The sequence below is a fragment of the Larus michahellis genome, chromosome 21 (genome assembly GCF_964199755.1).
Source record: "Larus michahellis chromosome 21, bLarMic1.1, whole genome shotgun sequence".
Taxonomy (NCBI): Eukaryota; Metazoa; Chordata; class Aves; order Charadriiformes; family Laridae; genus Larus; species Larus michahellis.
Genome location: NC_133916.1, coordinates 1557339 through 1575194, shown reverse-complemented (window position 1 = coordinate 1575194; position 17856 = coordinate 1557339). Strand labels below are relative to the sequence as shown.

Genomic DNA, 17856 nt, shown 5'->3' with positions numbered 1-17856 from the left:
CGGGAAGCCCGTGGTGAGGTTTGCTCAGTGATGTGAGTGGCTCCTGGCCTGACCTCAGCCCCACGCAGGAGGGGTTTCCACCCCGTGCCCCCCAAGCCCAGCCTCTCTTGAAGGCCGCTTGCCAAAAAGATCCTTTTCCGTGTTCCCCAGGGGTGGGACGCAGCGAGGCTGGGACATAACTGGTCTCTGCGGTTCCTGCCAGGGCTCCGGGCAGGAGCGGCTGCGGTTTGGTGTGAGGTGATCAGTCTTTCCTGTAGGATGCGACTCAAACGGGTCCCCGGCGGTGTGGAAACGGAGCCCCAGGTTGGCATCGCCATGGCCGGAGCCGCGCGGGGCCCTGTTTTACCTCCGCTTTGTCCTGCTCGGGCTCCTGAATAATGGAAGGGCCGTAAGCGGATCCGGCACGGCTCTCCGGTTTCCCCAGGGGAAGCATGGAGGCTCGGCCACCACCCTGCCCTCACCCTGGGGGATCGGGTGTCGGATGGAGCCGAGCTGGGCAGGGGAGGGCTGGGTGCTGCGGGGAGGGCGGCCGGTGCCTGCGGTGGGTCCCCTTGTGCCCGTCCCACCCCGGTGCTGGGCTCTGGCCCTGGCTGGGGGGACTGGTCCTCCCCGTCCTGGGTCTGTGCCTGGGGGGGACCGGTCCTCCCTGTCCCCGCCATCCCGGGTCTGTGCCCATCTCAAAACAGCCTTTGCACCTGCGGCTTCTCTCTCTTGTCCAGTTTATGCCAAGAACAAGTGAAAATAAAATAGAGTATTTCGGTTGGAAGGGACAAAGATGTGCTTTTTAGCCCCATTTAAGCCAGCTCTCTATTCCTCAGGCAAAATAATAATAATAATAATAATAATAATAATAATAATAATAATAATAATAATAATAATAATAATTGTTTTTATTTTTATTTTTATTATTTTTATTATTTTTATTGTTATTATTCAGCAAGCAGAAAGTGTGAGCACCCAGTTTTGGGCCAGAGGGGGGTTTGTGAGTGGCTCCGGGTGCCAGGGCCCCGGCTGTCCCCGGGCGCTGAGGCCATGCCCTGGCCCCCACGGGGGGGGACGGGTGGAGGGGCCCCTCTCCAGCACCCCAACCGGCATTTGGGATTTGTCCCATGGTGCAAGGGGGTGAGGGGATGGGCTGGCTCAGGCTGGGCTTGCGGGACTTGCTTGGAGGGCAAGAGGACGCAGGAGCACACGACGGTGGGCGCTGGGGGCCGTGTCCTGGCTGTGGATTCCTTCCCGGTCCGGGCAGGCTCATGGATGTGCCTGGAGAGGGTCCAATCCTGCCCTGGCTCTGCACCCTGAGATGGTGTGTGGGGACCGAAGGGGGGGGTCTGGTGGCTCTGAGGCACCCTGTGGCAGTGCCCTGTGGTCCCCGAAAGGCTGTTTCTGCGGTGCGGCTGCCTGTCGCACCCACGAGCGTTGGGGACCCCAGGGGGACCCCCCCCCCTCCCCTTCCTTCCTGTGAGGGCAGGAAGGACCAAGCCCCGGTTCCTTCCTGCGCAGGGATGGGGGTCATGGGGCACCTGCAGTGAGAAAAGCCCTCCCCATCCTGCAGCTGCTCCGGTCGTTTCGACATCCCACGTGAGCCACCGAGCCCCACGTCCCTTCCTTGCCTTGGGCAACTAAACAGCACAAGGCACCGTCCGGGCTCCCTTGACCCCCCCCCATCATCTCCCAGCCCCTGCCCGGGTGCGAATACCAGACCAGCCCTGCTCGGCTGCGGGCAGGGCATCCCCACTGAGCTCCCCGCGACCCCGCGGGGACAGAGCCACTGGCATCCCATGATGGCAATTTATAGATTTAAAAATTAAACAGCAGGGCAAAAGCGAAAGCCAGCGGTTCCGGAAGCTTGCGGACGTCTCTTCCTCTCCTTCCCAGCGCCATTGCCTTCTTCCTGCCCTACCTTATCTCTCCACGGCCACCTTTGTCCTCGCAGCTGTGACTGAGTCTGGCGGTTCCATCTGAACCCCCGGTGCGCAGCCTGGGCTGGAAGGCGTCGGGGGGGATTTCCAGAAGACGGAGCCTGGGAAGAGACGTTGGGGCCTTCCTGAAGGTAAGAGAGGTCCAGGCCAGCGAGGAGAGGAGGGGAATGGGATCCGCGGTTCTGTGTGGGTGAATGGGGAGGATGGGATGGATCCATTTGGATGCCGTGGGTGAGTTGCCGCGTCCGGAGGGGATGTGGAGGAGCACCTGGCTCTGAGCTGGGTGCAAGTGATGCCGTTGGACACCTTGTGGTGGGTGCTCCGGGCTGCTGGGGCCACGTTCCTGCTGGGGGTCTGGAGGAGGGAGTCAATGGGGCAGAAATGGGGCTTGGAGGGTGGAGGAGCTGGGGACAAACTGGGCCATGGGAAGGGCCCCACACGGCCCATGTTGGCTCGTGGGGATGGAAGGGGCTGAGTCCCGTGCCGGGGCTGCGATGCCCAACGCTCCAGCGAGGAGCTGGCGTCTGCAGGGACCCCGTGGTGCCTCGGGGGCTGCATCCCGGGTGGGATCCCGGCAGCCAGCTCTGCCCTGGCCCAGGGTGCCGGGGGTGCAGCTCTGGCTCGGCAGCCCCGGAGGTTTTTGTCAGCTCAGCAGAAAATAAATGGGGAAATAAACGGGGATGAAAAAACACGACGACTCTGTGTCACCAGCGCCCCAGCTCAGCACAAGATGTGTTTTCACCCCGGTGCCACCAAAGTGGCAGGTTTGCACGGGAGTTTGGGATGCAGGGGCACAGAGCCCGCGGGGTTAGTGCCCGGGGCTGCCGATGGGGATGGCGGGTGGGTGGGAGACAGCCGATGCCATCGCGGGATGCCCGGTCCAGGGGGAAGGCTGGGGCTGCCCTAAGCCCTGCAGCGGGGAGGGGGGGGCCCTTCGTCGCATCCCACCCAGGGTCCCCGCCAGCCCAGCTGGTTCACCGAGCGCTCGCTGGCGTGGGGCAGAGGACGCCAGCGTACGCTCCTCCTCTGCGGGAGGCAGGCGAGGACTCGGGGTGGGGCTTTGCCGAGCGAGAAACCAGAGTCCGGCCAGCCCTGGGGAAGCTGCCAGGGCCGAGCACCCCGGCGAGACGGCGAGGCTGCCTGGCTGCCGCCCCCGCGCACCCACGCACCGGGCTGCCGCGCACCCCGTAAGTCTCTGCCGCCTCGGTGGGCGCGTCCGGAGCAGTGCTGGGCATGAGCCATCCCAGCGGCGTCACGGGATGGGGCTGCACGGGAAAGGGGTGCTCTGAGCCAGGGTCGCCTGGGGACCCGGTGAGAGGGTGAGGGCAGGGATGGTGGGCTGTGGGGACCGGGTCAGACCCAAGTGACCCCTTACCGAGGTGCCCGCAGAGACCCCCTCGTGCTGTGGGGCTGGAGGAGACCTGGGTTGACCTAAAGCTTCGGCTCCCGGAGTCCTGCGCTGCTGAAACGCAGCTTTTCCCCTCCTTCCTCCCTGCGGGACGACCCGTGGAGCGGAGACACACACAGAGCGAGGGGCCAGAGCCTGGGCTGGCTCCCAGGGGGGCCAGGAGCACCCTGTCCCACGCAGCCCCAAACGGCCACGATTTGCCCATCAGGGACATTCTGCTGCAGAAGTTTGCCAAATCCTCCACCCGAGCGAGCGGCGATTTCTGGCGCTGGGTTACACCCTGCCCCTCTCCATCCCAGGGACCCCTTCCCCATTTCCTGCATCTCCGCGATGCCGGAAACCTGGCGCTTACCCCGCTGGGTGATGCTCAGCCTTTTTTCCGTGCCTCGGTTTCCCCCAGCATGGAAAGGTGCCCCTGGCAGCGGGATGCTGAGCCCTGGCTGTTCCCCTCTGGCCCGTGCAAACAGCCCCGCGCTCCCCAGTGCCGGGGAAGCAGCTGGAGCCGCCCGTGCGGGGGGAGCATCCGGCCCTTCCTCGCAGCCCCGCGGGACCGAGGCGTGTGTTCACTCGTCCTTCTTCCCCCTCCGCCGCCGGACTGAGTCACGGCTGCTGCGTCACGCAGTCCATTTGGCCAGGAGTCTCCTAACGAAGTGGAGGAGTTTGTCTGGCTCTGGGCGAGCGGCTTTTAGCAGCCAGCTGCTCCTGGCCACCGGCCCGATGGCCCCACAGAAGGGTGGCTTTTGGGGACGTCCCCAGCAGGGGGCTGAGCTGTGGGGAAGGTGCTGGGGCAGGGATGCTCCGCGGAGGAGCTGGGAGGCTGCTGCATCCCAGTGGTGTGCCCACGATGGCACGGCCCCTGGTTGTGCCCGTTTCACTGGGCTGCTTTGTTTCAACACGGATGCAAAAATCCAAAGCCCAATTAGGGGGCTAATTATGGGTCTGCGTTCGTTATCTTCTCGTCTGTTAAGCCTGCGATGCGGAGCGATGCCGGAGGGGCGAGGTGTGTGCGACTCCCCCCGTTCCCCACGGGCTCCCTGCTCCCGCTCCGTGGGGGAAAGTGCTGCCCGCGGGAGCTGGGGGTGCTCAGCAGCACCTCGTTTTCCACCCAGGATGGGCCGCTGGCAGCCAGTTGCCCTCCCGGCTGCCAGAAAAACCTTTGGCCACCCAGAGTAGAAGTACGCCCAGCCCGGTGCGTGGCCGGCCGCCAAACCTCGCCGTTCCCAGCTCACCCCGTGGCCTCAGATCCTGGAGGTCTGGGCTTGGAAATCCACTTCCAGGGTGGCTCACGGCGTGATGTCCCTGTGGGCTGCGATGGGCCCCTAAAGCTGCTCCCGAGCAGCCCGGGCCCCCATCGCTGCGGGGCAAGGACAGGCCGGGGGGGCTCTGGGTGGAGCTGGCCAGAGGGCTTGACCCATGGCCGTGAGCACCCCCGGTTCTCCCCACTCTGCTGTGACCTGGGCAGCGATTTTTAAGCAGCTCCAGGAGCTCGTTGTCCCTCCGAGTGCTTCGACGAACCAGCGCTAACCGGAGCTCAGGCTCCTGCACCCCCTTTCCCCGCCACCCCCGGGTTCCCGCGCGGGAGGCAGCTCCTCTGCTCTCCTTGGCCAAGATGGGTCTCGCTCGCCCCCGTGCTCCCTCTAACTGCTTATCTCTGACTAACATTCCTGGTGATAACGAGCAACGTTCCCGAGTGAGGTCGGCGGGGCAAGGACGGCACGTGGGGGGACCTGCTGAGCACCAGCCCACTGAGGTGCTAACAGAGTCCCCAAAGGACTTTTGGGCTGGAAAACAGGAGTTTTCTGCTTAAAATAAGCCCAGCACATGATCCAGGATGGTGGCAACAGAGGTGCTGCACCGGCCTCTGCAGTTTGGGGACCGCGGGCGGGCCGGGAGCATCCGCTGCGCGGCGGCAGTCGATGCAGTGGTGTATTTAAGGCGAAGTCGCGGGTAAAGCCCAGCCTTCGTTTGGGAACGCTGGCAGCTTTCTCGGCGTTTTATTTTACGGCTTGGGAGGGCTTTTCCTCCACGTGGCTGCAGTCAAAGGCGCTTTGACCCAAACAAGCGGCCGCGCTGTGAGCAGTTTGGATGGGGCTGTTTCTGCCCCGCTAGGCTGGGCACGGATTGCTCTGCACTTTCCCCTTTTCCAGGGCAGACCCGGTCGTATTTATAGTGGAAAAACCCCAGGCAAACACAGGAGCCATTTAGCCTCCTGCCACGCCTCTGCTACAAGGCAAAGTATCTCAAGGGCAGTACAAATTCCCTGAAGGTGACGCTCTCCCCCCTCGGGGACGGCTTTCGTGTGCTACCACGCAAGGGCCGTGGCTGGGACGGGGTGACGGCGGCTGCCGGGGGGCAGGCGGGGAGCGGAGCGGGCAGGAGGGGCTGGGGGACCTGCTTCATCCTCGCCGCGCTGGAAGAGCAGCCCGGGCTCCTTTGAGATCCGAGCGTTTCCCAGGGCTTGGTGCCAAGTCCCAAGCTCTTGGTGACTGTTCCTGAAGTGCCACCCAACCCCAAAGTCTTCCCCGAGGCGTGTGTCACCTGCGTTTCTTCTGCCTCTGGCTGCGGGGGCTGCTGCACGGGGTGTTGCAGCAGCCGGGGGTGCTGGCAGGGCTGCTGGGGTGCACTTTCTACCTGGATGTTTTTTTTTTTCCTGGCTGGGTTGGGGTGTCCTGCCCCTGCCTGCCCAAAGGGGACGGTGCCCGGGTGCCACCCGATGCCCCATGGCCACTCCCAGGTGCTCTGGGCAGAGGGGGCAGCCCCGGGGGTGCATCCAGGTACCGCCCCCACTGTCCTGGCCAGGGGATGGGGGTTTGCTCTGCTCTGTGCCCTGACCCGACGCACCCCTTTCCTCCCGCAGGCCCCAGCGTGCCAGCCCGGTGCTATGCGATGCTCCCTGAAGCGCTCCCTCACGGCTGCGCTTGCAGCCTCCTTCCTCCTCCTCCTCCTCCTCCTCCATGGGGACAGCCAGCAGGAAGAGGATCCCCTGGAGGTGAGTCCCCCACCGGTGATGTCCCGCGTGAGGGGCCGCTGGAGCATCCTCCATCCCTGCCTGCCCCACAGGGACCCCAGCCCCAGCTCTGCTCCCTTCCCTGCCCCGTGTCACCCCCAAACCCCAGCTCTGCCTTCTCCTCTCCCTGCGGTTGCCCTGCGCACCTGGGAATCTCCCGATCCAGGAGCTGGGAGGGCAGGACAGGGACTCCCCCTCATTTCTGGGTCCCCCCTTGTCCCCACCTTGCTCACGCGTGTCCATGGTGCTCTGGGGTCTGACGTGGTTTCCTGCGGCTCCCATCCAGGCGGAGCTTAAGGGCTTGGCCCCAGACAGGGTCCTGCAGATGCTGCAGCCAGCAGGAGCCCAGCGCATCCTCCGGGACATGGATGACTTCTCCGCACTCCACAATGTCTCCTACCACCTCCTCGCTGGCTCCCTGTCACCCCATAAAAGTGAGTGGCTCTGGGACTCCGAACTGGGCAGGGCTGGGGATTAGATGGAGGGGTGGAGGAAGGTCAGCGTGCTCCAAGTGTGGTCCTTGCTTCTGCTGCACCTTGGGACAGACCCATCTCCCTGGGGCAGACTTTCCTGCTCTCCACTTAGGAAGATAGAGATGGTGAGGCTGGACCACCGGGGCAATCACGCAGTGTGAGAGATGTGGGTCAAGCTCTCGGACGGGTGCATGAAGAGCAATTCTCACGCAAACACCATGGGAAGGAGCTCAGGGCAGCCCCATGTGAGTCCATGCCAAAACCAGACGTCCTGTACGCACACGGTGCTGCACAAACCCGAAGCTACAGAGAAGCTGAACAAATGCTACGACAGCTGGGCTGCGGGGAGGGCAGGAGGAGGCCTCATCCCGGTGTGGTTGCATCTCCACGAGGTTTGGAGTAGGTTCGGGCATGCTTCCAGGATGTGCAGCCATGCCATGGAACCATCCCTGCCCCGTAGACTGTCTCTGCACAGTTCCTTCCCCAAGTTTTGCTTCTTTTAGGATGTTTTCCCCAAATATTTCTTCTTCAGAGGAGCCCCTGACTTCTCATCCTGGCCTTTACTTGCCCTTTGGGCACTTCCTGAGATGCTGGGGGCCTCAGCTTCAGAAAGGACCTGCTGACTTTGGACATGGGGCCATAACTGTGTGGGTTGGCCATGTGGAGAGCTTTTTGGAGCTCCCTCCTTGTGGCTTGCAGGGAAAAAGCTCACCATGACACACCCCAGCTAATGCCTTTCCTCTGCCTTGCAGAATTCTTGGCAGTGGGTTTGGCGTCGGTGCGGCGGCCGCGTGGCTACTACCTCCCAGCCACACTCCAGTCCCTCTTCAAGCAGTCGACGGAGGAGGAGCTGCAGGATATGGTAGTGGTGGTGCATTTGGCCGACACGGACCCCACGTGGAACATGCGTGTGGCCGCCAACATCGCCCACAAGTTTGCTCACCACATCCTCTTGGGACGGCTCCTGCTTATCCACGCTCCCCACGAGTTTTACCCCACCCTTGAGGGCCTTAAGAGAAATTACAACGACCCAGAGGAGCGGGTGAGGTTCAGGTCCAAGCAGAATGTGGACTACGCCTTCCTCTTTGCCTTTGCCGCCAACCTGTCCTCCTACTACTTGATGATTGAGGATGACGTGTGGTCCGCCAAGTCCTTCTTGACGGCCATCCGCAAGGCACTGGCTTCCCAGGAAGGCTCCAACTGGGCCACCCTTGAGTTCTCCAAGCTGGGCTACATCGGTAAGCTCTATCGCTCCAGTGACCTTCCTCGCCTGGCTCGCTTCCTCCTCCTCTTCTACCAGGAGATGCCCTGCGACTGGCTGCTGGTCCACTTCCGCCTCCTGCTCACCCAGAAGGACGTCATCCGCTTCAAGCCCTCCCTCTTCCAGCACATGGGCCTCTACTCCTCCTTCCAGGGCACCATCAACCGGCTGGAGGACGATGAGTTCCAGGCCGATGCCTTGGACCTTCCGGACAATCCACCAGCAGTCTTGTTCACCAGCATGTCCGTCTTCGAGAACTACGAGCCCCTCAAGGCTTACAGCACAGCAGAGGGGTATTTCTGGGGGAAAGACCCAGCAGCTGGCAGCATCTTCTCCATCATCTTCCAGCAGCCGGCTCATGTCACCCGTGTGCGGGTGCGCACGGGCTCCGAGGAGCGCCAGGGGGATTTCCTGCATGCAGGGGTGCTGGAGCTGGGCCGGCAGCGGCGGGCCGATGGCCAGGACTGCTCTGCCTACACCACTGTGGGCACCTTCGAGAAGGGGACCTTGGAGCGGCGGGGGCTGGAGATGGGCCTGCCCGGCCCCGTGGAGTGCGTGAGGATCCGAGTCACCCGGGACCAGAGCGAGTGGCTCATCATCCGGAGCATCGACATCTGGACCACGGCAGGCAGCTGAGCCGGGATGTGGCAGGTTGCCAAAGTGGCTGGATTTTGTACTAAGAGTTCCTTTATTTTTCTCACTTCCTTTTTTGATAAGGAGTTAAATTATTGACTCCCACTGGTGCTGACACCTGTCTCCGAAGGGATGCGGGACCTGGATGGGCCGGGAGCAGGGCCCACCAGCCCGTTCCTGCCTGGGGGATGCTCCAGCGAGCAACGAGAACGCTGGGGGCGTAGGAGGAGCAGAGGCTTGGGAATTTCAGGCTGAGCAACAGAAAACATTTCCTCCCAGGGAGGATGGTGTACAGGCCAAAGCTAATCAGCTAATTAACAATCCAAACGATTAACCAGGCAGTGGCATTTTTTGCAACCTCTCCCCATCACCCCGTCCCCATCTGAGATTTCTAACCCACCGATTCCAACGTGCAGACTTTCCCTCTCCTATCCCATTTTCAAGCTGTCCCTGGAGGGGCCAGGGGAAGATATGGGGGTGCTGCTCACCAAACCCCTCACCCATGATCAGGGCCACAGGGAGCTGGGAGCAGGACCCCCACCACTGGTGAGCGCTGATGTCTCGGTGCTGATCAGAGGGGCACCGGCCACCAGATGGACCCATCGCACCAGCTCAGTCCCCACACGGCCACGGCAGCTCTCGTCCACTCACCGCTTCTGTTCAGACCCTTCAAATAGATTCTCCCCCTCTCAGGGGGCTGCAGTTCCCAGGGATCACACCCTGTGTCCAAGACGGATTCACCCCAAGAGGAAAAGTCAGGGAAGATGGGGTTCTTTAAGAGGGGGAGAATTACAGAATCCCAGAATTGTAGGGGTGGGAAGGGACCTCTGGAGATCATCCAGTCCAACCCCCTGCCAAAGCAGGGTCACCCAGAGCAGGTTGGACAGGAACGCGTCCAGGTGGGTTTGAATATCTCCAGAGCAGGAGACTCCACAGCCTCTGTGGAGAAAGGTCCAATGATTGCACACCATGGAACAAGGACGAGTAAAGGAAAATGTGATAATGTGAAGCTCTGGGTACCTTTTAGCCCGGTGAGATGCTGGAGGGTGACCAGGGTGCAGGGACAAAGCCCTCCAACAGCTTCTGTTCAAGTTTGTCTGGCACGATGAGCCTGGAGGGCTGGGTCCCTCCAGTCAGCTCCATCACAAGCTGTTGGCACCAGTACGCAAGGCGGTGACCGGCACCTCTCCCAGTTAGGCTTTTAGCAACAATTGCTCAGCTTTCAACAAGCAAGGAGGAATTCTGATCTGCTCAGCCTTCCTGCAAGACAGCTCGGAGCGGTTTGTCACTAACTTGTGCCAAGCAGCACTGCGCTGGGTTGCCAGTATTTAAAGCCCGGCTCTCCCGGAGCAGGACAGTCACCCTTCAAGCACAGACAAGCACAAATCAGTGCCAGGGGACCCACCTGCAGGGCTGAAACACCTCAGTGCCGTAACCACAGCTCAGTCTCAAGGTCCCGCATCAACTTGCCTGCTGGGCACTGGAAGGAAGTCTGGAGAGCAGCCACTCAGTGCTGGGAGCGCCAGACCTGGTTTGATGAGACTTTTCCCTGAAAAAAAGCCAGCCACGTAATAGATGTTTGTCTGCATTTAATACAGAGATGTTACACGATAAACTCCAGCACCTTCCTGTCGTTATCAGTGTTCTCAGTGGGATCAATATACACATTGCAGAATCAATTCAGTTTTTTTCCACACAGCCCAAGCACAGTCACAGCTCTCGGAGTGTTTTGAGTAGCACAAGTGTCCCCTCTTCCAGGGCCCCAAGACCCAGACAAGTGTTTACAGTGCTCCAGTAGAGCCTTTGCCCCAGTTCTCTTGGACACAAATGCCCCTGACCACACTGTGAGAGCATCAGGGGTTACTAACGCGGGTACAAACGGAAAGCTTTCTCCCCAGTATGTTTTTATCCACCACTGAAGCAGGAAAAGTTATAAACGTAAATCCACCTTTTACCTGTTGGTCTTTTACTTGTGACTGTGCTAATCAGTTCTGTGATATTCACCTGCACAGAAACAAGCTGAAATCCCAGTTATGCTGGTGTAAATCTGGACAAAGTCCATTGAATACAGACTGGAAATCCACTCAGTTTACACCAGGATAAGTGCAAGCAGCAGCTGACCACTGGCAGGGAACCCCCTCCTCCTCCTTCCTATGCAATGCACTTATCTCAGCACTACGACGCCCAAATAACATCGGTGCAAACTGGAGGAGGAGCCGGCTTCTTCATCCTGGAGGAGCGCCCCATAATCTATCCCACATAAAAATTATCCCACTATTTTTATCCCAGGAAGATTCAGCCAGCTTCCACCACTCCGTACCGAGACCCCAGTCTCTGATGCAGGGGTGGGCTGATGGAGACTTCAGTCCCAGCAAGTGGTGCCCGCGGGGTCCCGCCGAGCAGAGCGCACTGGAGCTGCAGCCCCCAACTCGAGTCAGCCCGTGAATACCTGCCTCCCACCCACCATTTACATGCAGCCACGGGGCTAACGATCAGCGCGGATCTCAGCCGGGCAAGGGGTAAGGAGCCTCTGGGCTGAGGGGGAAAGGGCAGGGGGACAAACCCAGAGGCAAGCATTTTGGTCTGCTTCTCTCTATGAAGACGGTATAACAGAGAGGGTTAGAGCTTTCAGTCAAACACCACGGATGTCCTAAGGATGACTTGCTGTCCATCTCGACCAGCAGAGCTACCCTGTCTCCTGGGAAGCGGTGCCGCATAGCTCAGCGAAGATCTAGCTCAGCATCTTGTGACGGTCGAAAACTGTCTTCCTCTGCTCCTGCACCTGGCGCTTCCAGCGCTGCTGGGCCCCCTCCACCCTCTCCAGCATCGTGTTGGCTCTAGCACCAGATGGGGTGGGGGCTGCGGCCAAGGAACGTGCATCCTGCAACAGAAAGAAACGGTGAAAGAGACTAAGGCAGGCCCAGCCCAAACACAGACGGTGGCAGCTCAACTCTGGGAGGAATTTCCACTGAAGGAGCAATTCAAGGCTTGAGTTGTCCTGACAAAGAACCGCATTTTCAGAGCTCCTCAACACCAGTCCCCCAACTCCAGATGCAAAGCTTGCACTGGGGGACCACCCACGGTAAAGTCACAGGCCCCAAATAAAAAAAAAATCCTTCAGGAGAGAAACTGCTTTAGGTCTAAACCTCTGCTGGAAATCCACTGCTAGGAGTGTGCAAGGAGCTGCAGTGCTAAAGCAAACTTCAGCATGATCTGCACAGATTTGTGCCTAAATGTTTACTTGTGGTAAGTGCCCCAAAAGCAACAGTGCTGGTCCCATACTGGACCAAAGGAGACAAGGACGAGGTCACTGTTTCCCTGTCAGCCATTCTCTTGCCATCCCACCACCTTGTCTCCACCATTACCACAGCCACCCACGTGCACCAGCAGCACAGTCTTACCTCATTCTCCTCCTCATTGTGCAGGGGCTGGGTATAAGCATCTGGCTTCCGGATCAGAGGGTCCACCAGCACAAGGAAAGCCATGTAAAGCAGCAGTGCCCCCACCACAGACAAGTAAATGATGATGATCACCTGCAGTTAAGGACAGCAGAGTGGAAAAGGATCAATAGCATAGATAAGAAGCACCACAGAGGCCAGGAAGCTCCCTTCACAGCTGCTCCTGACGTTTGATCTCTTCCCTCCTCCTAATTTTGCCCACTAAAAGGTCTCTTGTACTTGCAGGAAGGCCAATGAGACATTAAGTGCCATCCCTGCAATAAAACGTGCTGATCTTCTCTGCACTGTGCCAATTTAGGACACATACTCCATGTGAAAAGAGACCAACAAGATGGGTCCCTGCTTAGAGGTGCTTGGCACTGTCACACATCCTCAGCGAGAAGACTGGGCTCCCGTGCAGCCTGCTCCTCACTGCCAGCAGCCCTCCTGACTTGAACACGGTGCCCCTGGCACTACCACTGTGTACTAGCTGTGATAGTTTTATTTTGCTTTTCTGGGCTCTTCTCCAGGAACCCACCAGTCCAGCAGTGCCTGGGATGGCGTGGCATGGCAAGGAGAAGGAGCCAGCCACAGGGAGCACCTGCAATTACCTTGATGGTGGTGGTGCTGCGCTCCTCGTACTTGCATTCACACAGCAGGCAGTAGGCCTCCACATCATTCCCTGGCACTGGCATCGGCTCCACAACATGCAGGCAGTTGCTGTAACACAAAGAAACCAAAATCAGCAACAGGATGAGGCGAAACCAATGCTCTGTGGAAAGACGCTGGGGTGACTTTTTCTGTGTCCCAGCTTTCCCTGATAACACTGATTGGTTTTAGAAGTTCTGCTCACAGCTTAGCTAGCCCAAAGTTCCTGGGACAGACTGTCCAAGCACCTTCTGCAGGGATCCAGTCGAGGTGAAAGGGACTGGAGGGTACACCCTGCTTCTGCTGAGAGCCATGGCTTAAGAAATCATGCCTCCAAGATCCCTCAATCTCTCTTCAAAAAATGCCCCTTGCCCAGGTTGAACGTCACCTACCAAAACGGCTTCCTCTGCAAATCCACAGGCAGGCAATTACTTCCATAGCGCCGGCTAGAAACTCTGGAGTGTCAGCTTTCATGGAGCAACCCCTCACACTTCAACCCACAACTCACCAGTCCTTCTGCGACACATTCTTGTTGTAAATGTGCCCACTGATGTTCCGGTAGGGGGGGCAGATGCACTTGCAGCGGATGTCCTCCGAGCTCTGCAGAAGCAAGAGGAGAGGGGTTAGTGAGTGAACACGTGCATACAGTTCTGTTGCCCTCACGACGCAGGCCAGTGGGAAAAGGCGAAACATTCCCTAAGAGAGAGAGGATTTTACACCGTGTCTCTTCTTCCTGCTCTGCTCCTTTCACATCAATAACTTCACAGTTTTAAAATGTCTTGAGCACCTCTGCTCCAGACGCCACGTACTTTTCACACACATTTTAAAATGCAAACTCCAAAACACAGCAGAAGGCAGCGCAGAGGCCGCTGTCACGTACATTCACATCTCTACATGATAAACACACAGCTGCTATCGCACTCCTTAGCTTTACAAACTTCCAGAGAAAACAGTTGCTTCTCTGCCATTTTTGTTTCCGTTGTACCACACAGACAGTTCAATGCTTGTGTCTGAAGCTAAACTCACTTTGCTAGCTTGTGCCGGAGGAGGAAGGATGCAGCACAGCAGCGCGATCAGCAGCACGGAGCTCATGCATTTCCGGGTGCACTGGGCAAACATCATGTAAGCCTGAAAAAACAAAAATTCACATCCAGGACAGAGGATCTCAGCTGAATGCAGCCAGAACTAGTTAGTTTGATCTTTCTTTTTTGGCCCACTTGCCTCTGTTTTGCCCAGAAGTAGAAATTTAGCCCTGAATCAAGGCTGATGCCAGTCAGAAACTCCTGGAAACACTTTACACAGACCTCAAGAAACACTCCTCTCAAAAAAGCTTCCACCATCTAGAGCCGCGCATCCAAACTACCACAGTCCTGCAAAAATATTGCTGGCTTCCTTACAATTTGACTTCTGCAACTGTGACTCCCTTACTGTTGTGGAGCTCTGCAACAGGTATTTTGATGCTGACAGTTTTGCCCAGTAAAAGAGACAGGATCAGGCAAACCGTGGACCAAGAGCGAACTAAAGGAGTGCACTGAGGCCTCACTGCTGCATTGTATAATAAATGTTAAATCATCTTCTAATACTCAAAATTTTGCTTCTGAACAGGTTAGCGTATTTTCCCAAGCCATGAACTACAGCAAAGAGGGTGGAATATTTACTGATTCCTAAACCTCCTTTACCCCAAGATACCTGTTCAGTAAAATCCTAATTTTTAAAAATTATTTCAAGTTGCTAGCTTGGTGAATTCATTATATGAATGCCTTGTGCTCCCTATGCATAAAATTGTTCTAGAGATGTGTGTTTGCACAAATCCAAAAGAAGATGAGTTCATTTTCTTTGCCACAAAAAGCAAATTTAGTCTCACCAAGGCTGGCATTGACACTGGCATCCCAGCAGGCCTCATGGTGCCACCTTGGGGAGAGCTCTGAAAAGCCACTTCGGCACAGCTTTATTCAGGGAAGGTAAATTAGACCTTCACTAATCAGCTCCATACGGCACACATAATCCCACAGCTAACTCCAGGTACTTATATTCTATTACCTAACATAATTCCATTAGTATTTACATCATCGGAATATTCTATCACTGTTTGCTTTATCTTATGTCAACACTCTGAAAATTAATGTAACTACTTCTTCTATTTTATGGATTACAAACACCAAGTTCCTCTATTCTTTATCTAAACACCAGCTACTTCTAACAAGCTAACCTGCCAAAAACCATCAAAACGCATTCCAGTCCTATCAGCTTATCACAGGATTTCTTAACCCTTTGCATCCCCGTTAGCAGAAACCTCCTCAAACAACGGTTTTCTTTGGTGACACCCTTGCATGTCAGTGTTTTAGCTCTTAAGTCATACATTAACTAGCATTTTTGATAATCTGAGCTGCATAGTGCACGTTCCCCATTGTAAGTGGCTTTGGGTGACTACTTGTTTGAATTTTTAGCTCAACAAAGGAGCACAGACCTGGAATTTAGTTTAACCTGCTGAACTAAATTCAGATCATCTGAACAACTCATAACTATCATTTTTAATAAAAGCTGGGGAAAACACATGGTCTATTATACCATGAGAACCTGGACCAAAACCCCACAGTGCTGGGAATGACCATGGAGAAGCAGAACTGGCATGGGGTCAGGGTCTCGGGGGGGCTGCCATGGGGTCAGCGTCTCGGGGGTCACGACTGCAGAGCAGGGCCGCTCGCAGGCATGACCCCCCCCACCCCGAGGAGGCCCTGCAGCCACCCGCCCCATGCCCCTTCTCCCCGGGAGCACCCCCAACCCACTCTTCACCTTTAACATCAGCCGGAGCCCTCCTAAGACTAAACCCACAAGGGCTCCGACACCTCGCCCACCACCTCCCCGCCCGGGGGCTGGGCTCCAACCACCCTGACACCCGCCCGACCCACTCGGACCCCCGGTCCCACGCCAGGCGCAAGGAGCGGGCCTTCCCCCGGCGGCCACCCCTCAATTCCCGCCGATGCTCGGCGCTGAGGGGGCTCCCACAACCCAGCCCCACCCCGCTCCAGCGACCCGGCCTCCCGGGATGCCTCCGCTGATCCAGGCCGCTATCGGAGCGCCCCCACCCACCGACCACCGGGCTTCCCCACGGCCCCGCCCCGGCAAGACCCCTCGCGGCTCGGGCCCCGGGAGGCGGGAAGCGGCAAGGGAGCGGGTCCTGGCCCGGCCTCGCCTGACCTCCCCTCAGACCGCCCCCACTGCAGCCCCTACCAGCCCTACCTGCGGCGCGACGCCGGCGAGGGACGCTCACCACCCCCGGCCCCTGCAAGTCCCGCCCCCACCCCGCTGTCTGCGCGCTCATTGGTTACGGAAGGTGAAGCGCAGTGACAGGCAGCACCCGCGGCCAGTCAGAAGGCAGGTGGTCCCGCCGGGTCCTGAGGAGCGGGTCCGCACCCCCTTCCCGCCCTCAGAGCTGAGGGAACGGGGCGGCGGGTGGGTGGCCCTGGCGGTGGTCGGCCCCGGGAGAGCCCGGGTGGCATCCCTGTCGCCGGGCGGTGTTAGGCGGACTAGGCCTAGGGCCGGCCTGGCAGCCCCATCCTGGGGCTGAGCCCCGAGAGGGCCCCGTTCTCCCTCAGAGCGGGCTCTGCCCTGCCGGCCCTGCTCTCCTCAGCTGGTCTCGCCCTGTTCACACCAAAGGTGATGCTGTGTCCATCAAAGGGGAAAATCCAGGCTGCAGTGGTGCCCTTGGTTATGTTTTTTGGTTGATGTATGGTTATAAATTGTATTCATGATCCTCTAGGCTCAAAGGCTGCGAGTCTGCAATCTTATCTGTTGTATGAGAAACCAATGTGCCGTTTTTGCTTCATCATCGGGCCAAGAAGAACGTTGTGCCTTTCAATGGCTGGGGGGCCTTGTGTTCGCCCAAAGAGAGCATTTCTGAGATGTGGCTCTAGAAGTAACTCAGTTTTGCCCTATTTTGTGTGGCCGCTCCTTAACTTCAGGTGTGCAAATGACCTCGGCCTGGGCCCCGTGGCTGCTCCTGGGGCAGCTCCGCTCGGCAGCTGTGGGGGTCCCATCGCTTCTCCGCTTGCTCCGGCGTTTTGCTGATTTACCTGAGCTCTGTCTGTGGTGCCAAGTAAAGTTGGGATCTAATTCAGGTAAAAAGCTACCACTGATGGAAGGGAAAAAAAAAAAAAGAGAGAGACCCAAACCTCTGGTTTATCTTGTTGAAACCTTGCAGCTGGTGGGCACAAGGTTTTCTCCAGTGGGCCGGGGCAGGGAAGGCCTTTCTGGGCCATGTCTCTGGTGACAGGGACGCTCCATGCAGCACCAGGGACCCATGTCACCTTGGTGGCAGGAACCCATGGCAGGAACCAACGCTGTGTCATCATTGGAGGGGTGTTTCCAGTCCTGACAGAGGTTCCTTCTTTGATGAAAATAAAATGAGAAGACTAAGGTGAGCTATATTCAGCCAGAAATACGTTTAAATCAGAGGGGAATGTCTGTCTGGCATAGATAGTTTTAACTATTTAGAAAGGAGTAAATTGCTTGAGACTATTTGTTTTAGGGTTTGTAGGATGTATCAACTGATGCCTTATTGGCATCATGGAGATGTGGTGGAATGGCTCCTATGAGTGGAGTGTTGGAATGGAGGGATACAGGTTTGTCAGGAAGGACAGGCGGGGGGGACAGAATCCCAGAATGGTGGGGGTTGGAAGGGACCTCTGGAGATCTTCTCATCCAACCCCCTGCCAGAGCAGGGTTACCCAGAGCAGGTTGCACAGGAATGCATCCAGGTGGGTTTTGAATATCTCCAGAGAAGGAGACTCCACCACCTCTCTGGGCAGCCTGTGCCAGGGCTCTGCCACCCTCACAGGAAAGAAGTTTTTCCTTGTGTTGAGATTGAATTTCCCATGTTCTGGTTTGTGCCCATTGCCCCTTGTCCTGTCACCAGGCTCCAGAAGAGCTGGAGACCTTCGAGCCCCTTCCAGTCCCTAAAGGGGCTCCAGGAAAGCTGGGGAGGGACTCTGGAGCAGGGAGGGGAGCCTTGGGACGAGGGGGAATCGTTTTAAACTGGAAGAGGGGAGCTTTAGATGAGATATTGTG

At 57.8% G+C, this 17856-nt stretch overlaps 2 protein-coding genes across 4 annotated transcripts; one reads left to right on the top strand and one right to left on the bottom strand.

Moving 5' to 3' along the window:
* The first annotated feature begins 1878 nt into the window (after positions 1-1878).
* Positions 1879-10317, top strand: LOC141733814 (alpha-1,6-mannosyl-glycoprotein 4-beta-N-acetylglucosaminyltransferase-like). Of its 2 annotated transcripts, none has more exons than XM_074564742.1 (4): positions 1879-2053; positions 6188-6319; positions 6624-6771; positions 7563-10317. In XM_074564742.1, the coding sequence occupies exons 2-4, from the start codon at positions 6212-6214 to the stop codon at positions 8705-8707; spliced, it is 1401 nt and encodes a 466-aa protein (XP_074420843.1). In that variant the 5' UTR covers positions 1879-2053; positions 6188-6211; the 3' UTR covers positions 8708-10317. The 2 variants fall into 2 exon arrangements, with proteins under 2 accessions (XP_074420843.1, XP_074420842.1); XM_074564741.1 differs by lacking the exon at positions 1879-2053 and adding an exon at positions 2676-3109.
* On the bottom strand, positions 10277-16400 carry TMEM9 (transmembrane protein 9). 2 transcript variants are annotated; one of them, XM_074564748.1, is made up of 6 exons: positions 16030-16400; positions 13816-13917; positions 13298-13389; positions 12753-12861; positions 12106-12237; positions 10277-11585 (listed from the first exon to the last, which is right to left on the bottom strand). In XM_074564748.1, exons 2-6 carry the CDS (start codon positions 13909-13911, stop codon positions 11436-11438), a joined length of 579 nt encoding a protein of 192 aa, XP_074420849.1. In that variant the 5' UTR covers positions 13912-13917; positions 16030-16400; the 3' UTR covers positions 10277-11435. The 2 variants fall into 2 exon arrangements, with proteins under 2 accessions (XP_074420849.1, XP_074420850.1); XM_074564749.1 differs by lacking the exon at positions 16030-16400 and having other exon boundaries at positions 13816-15298.
* Positions 16401-17856: the final 1456 nt, after the last annotated feature.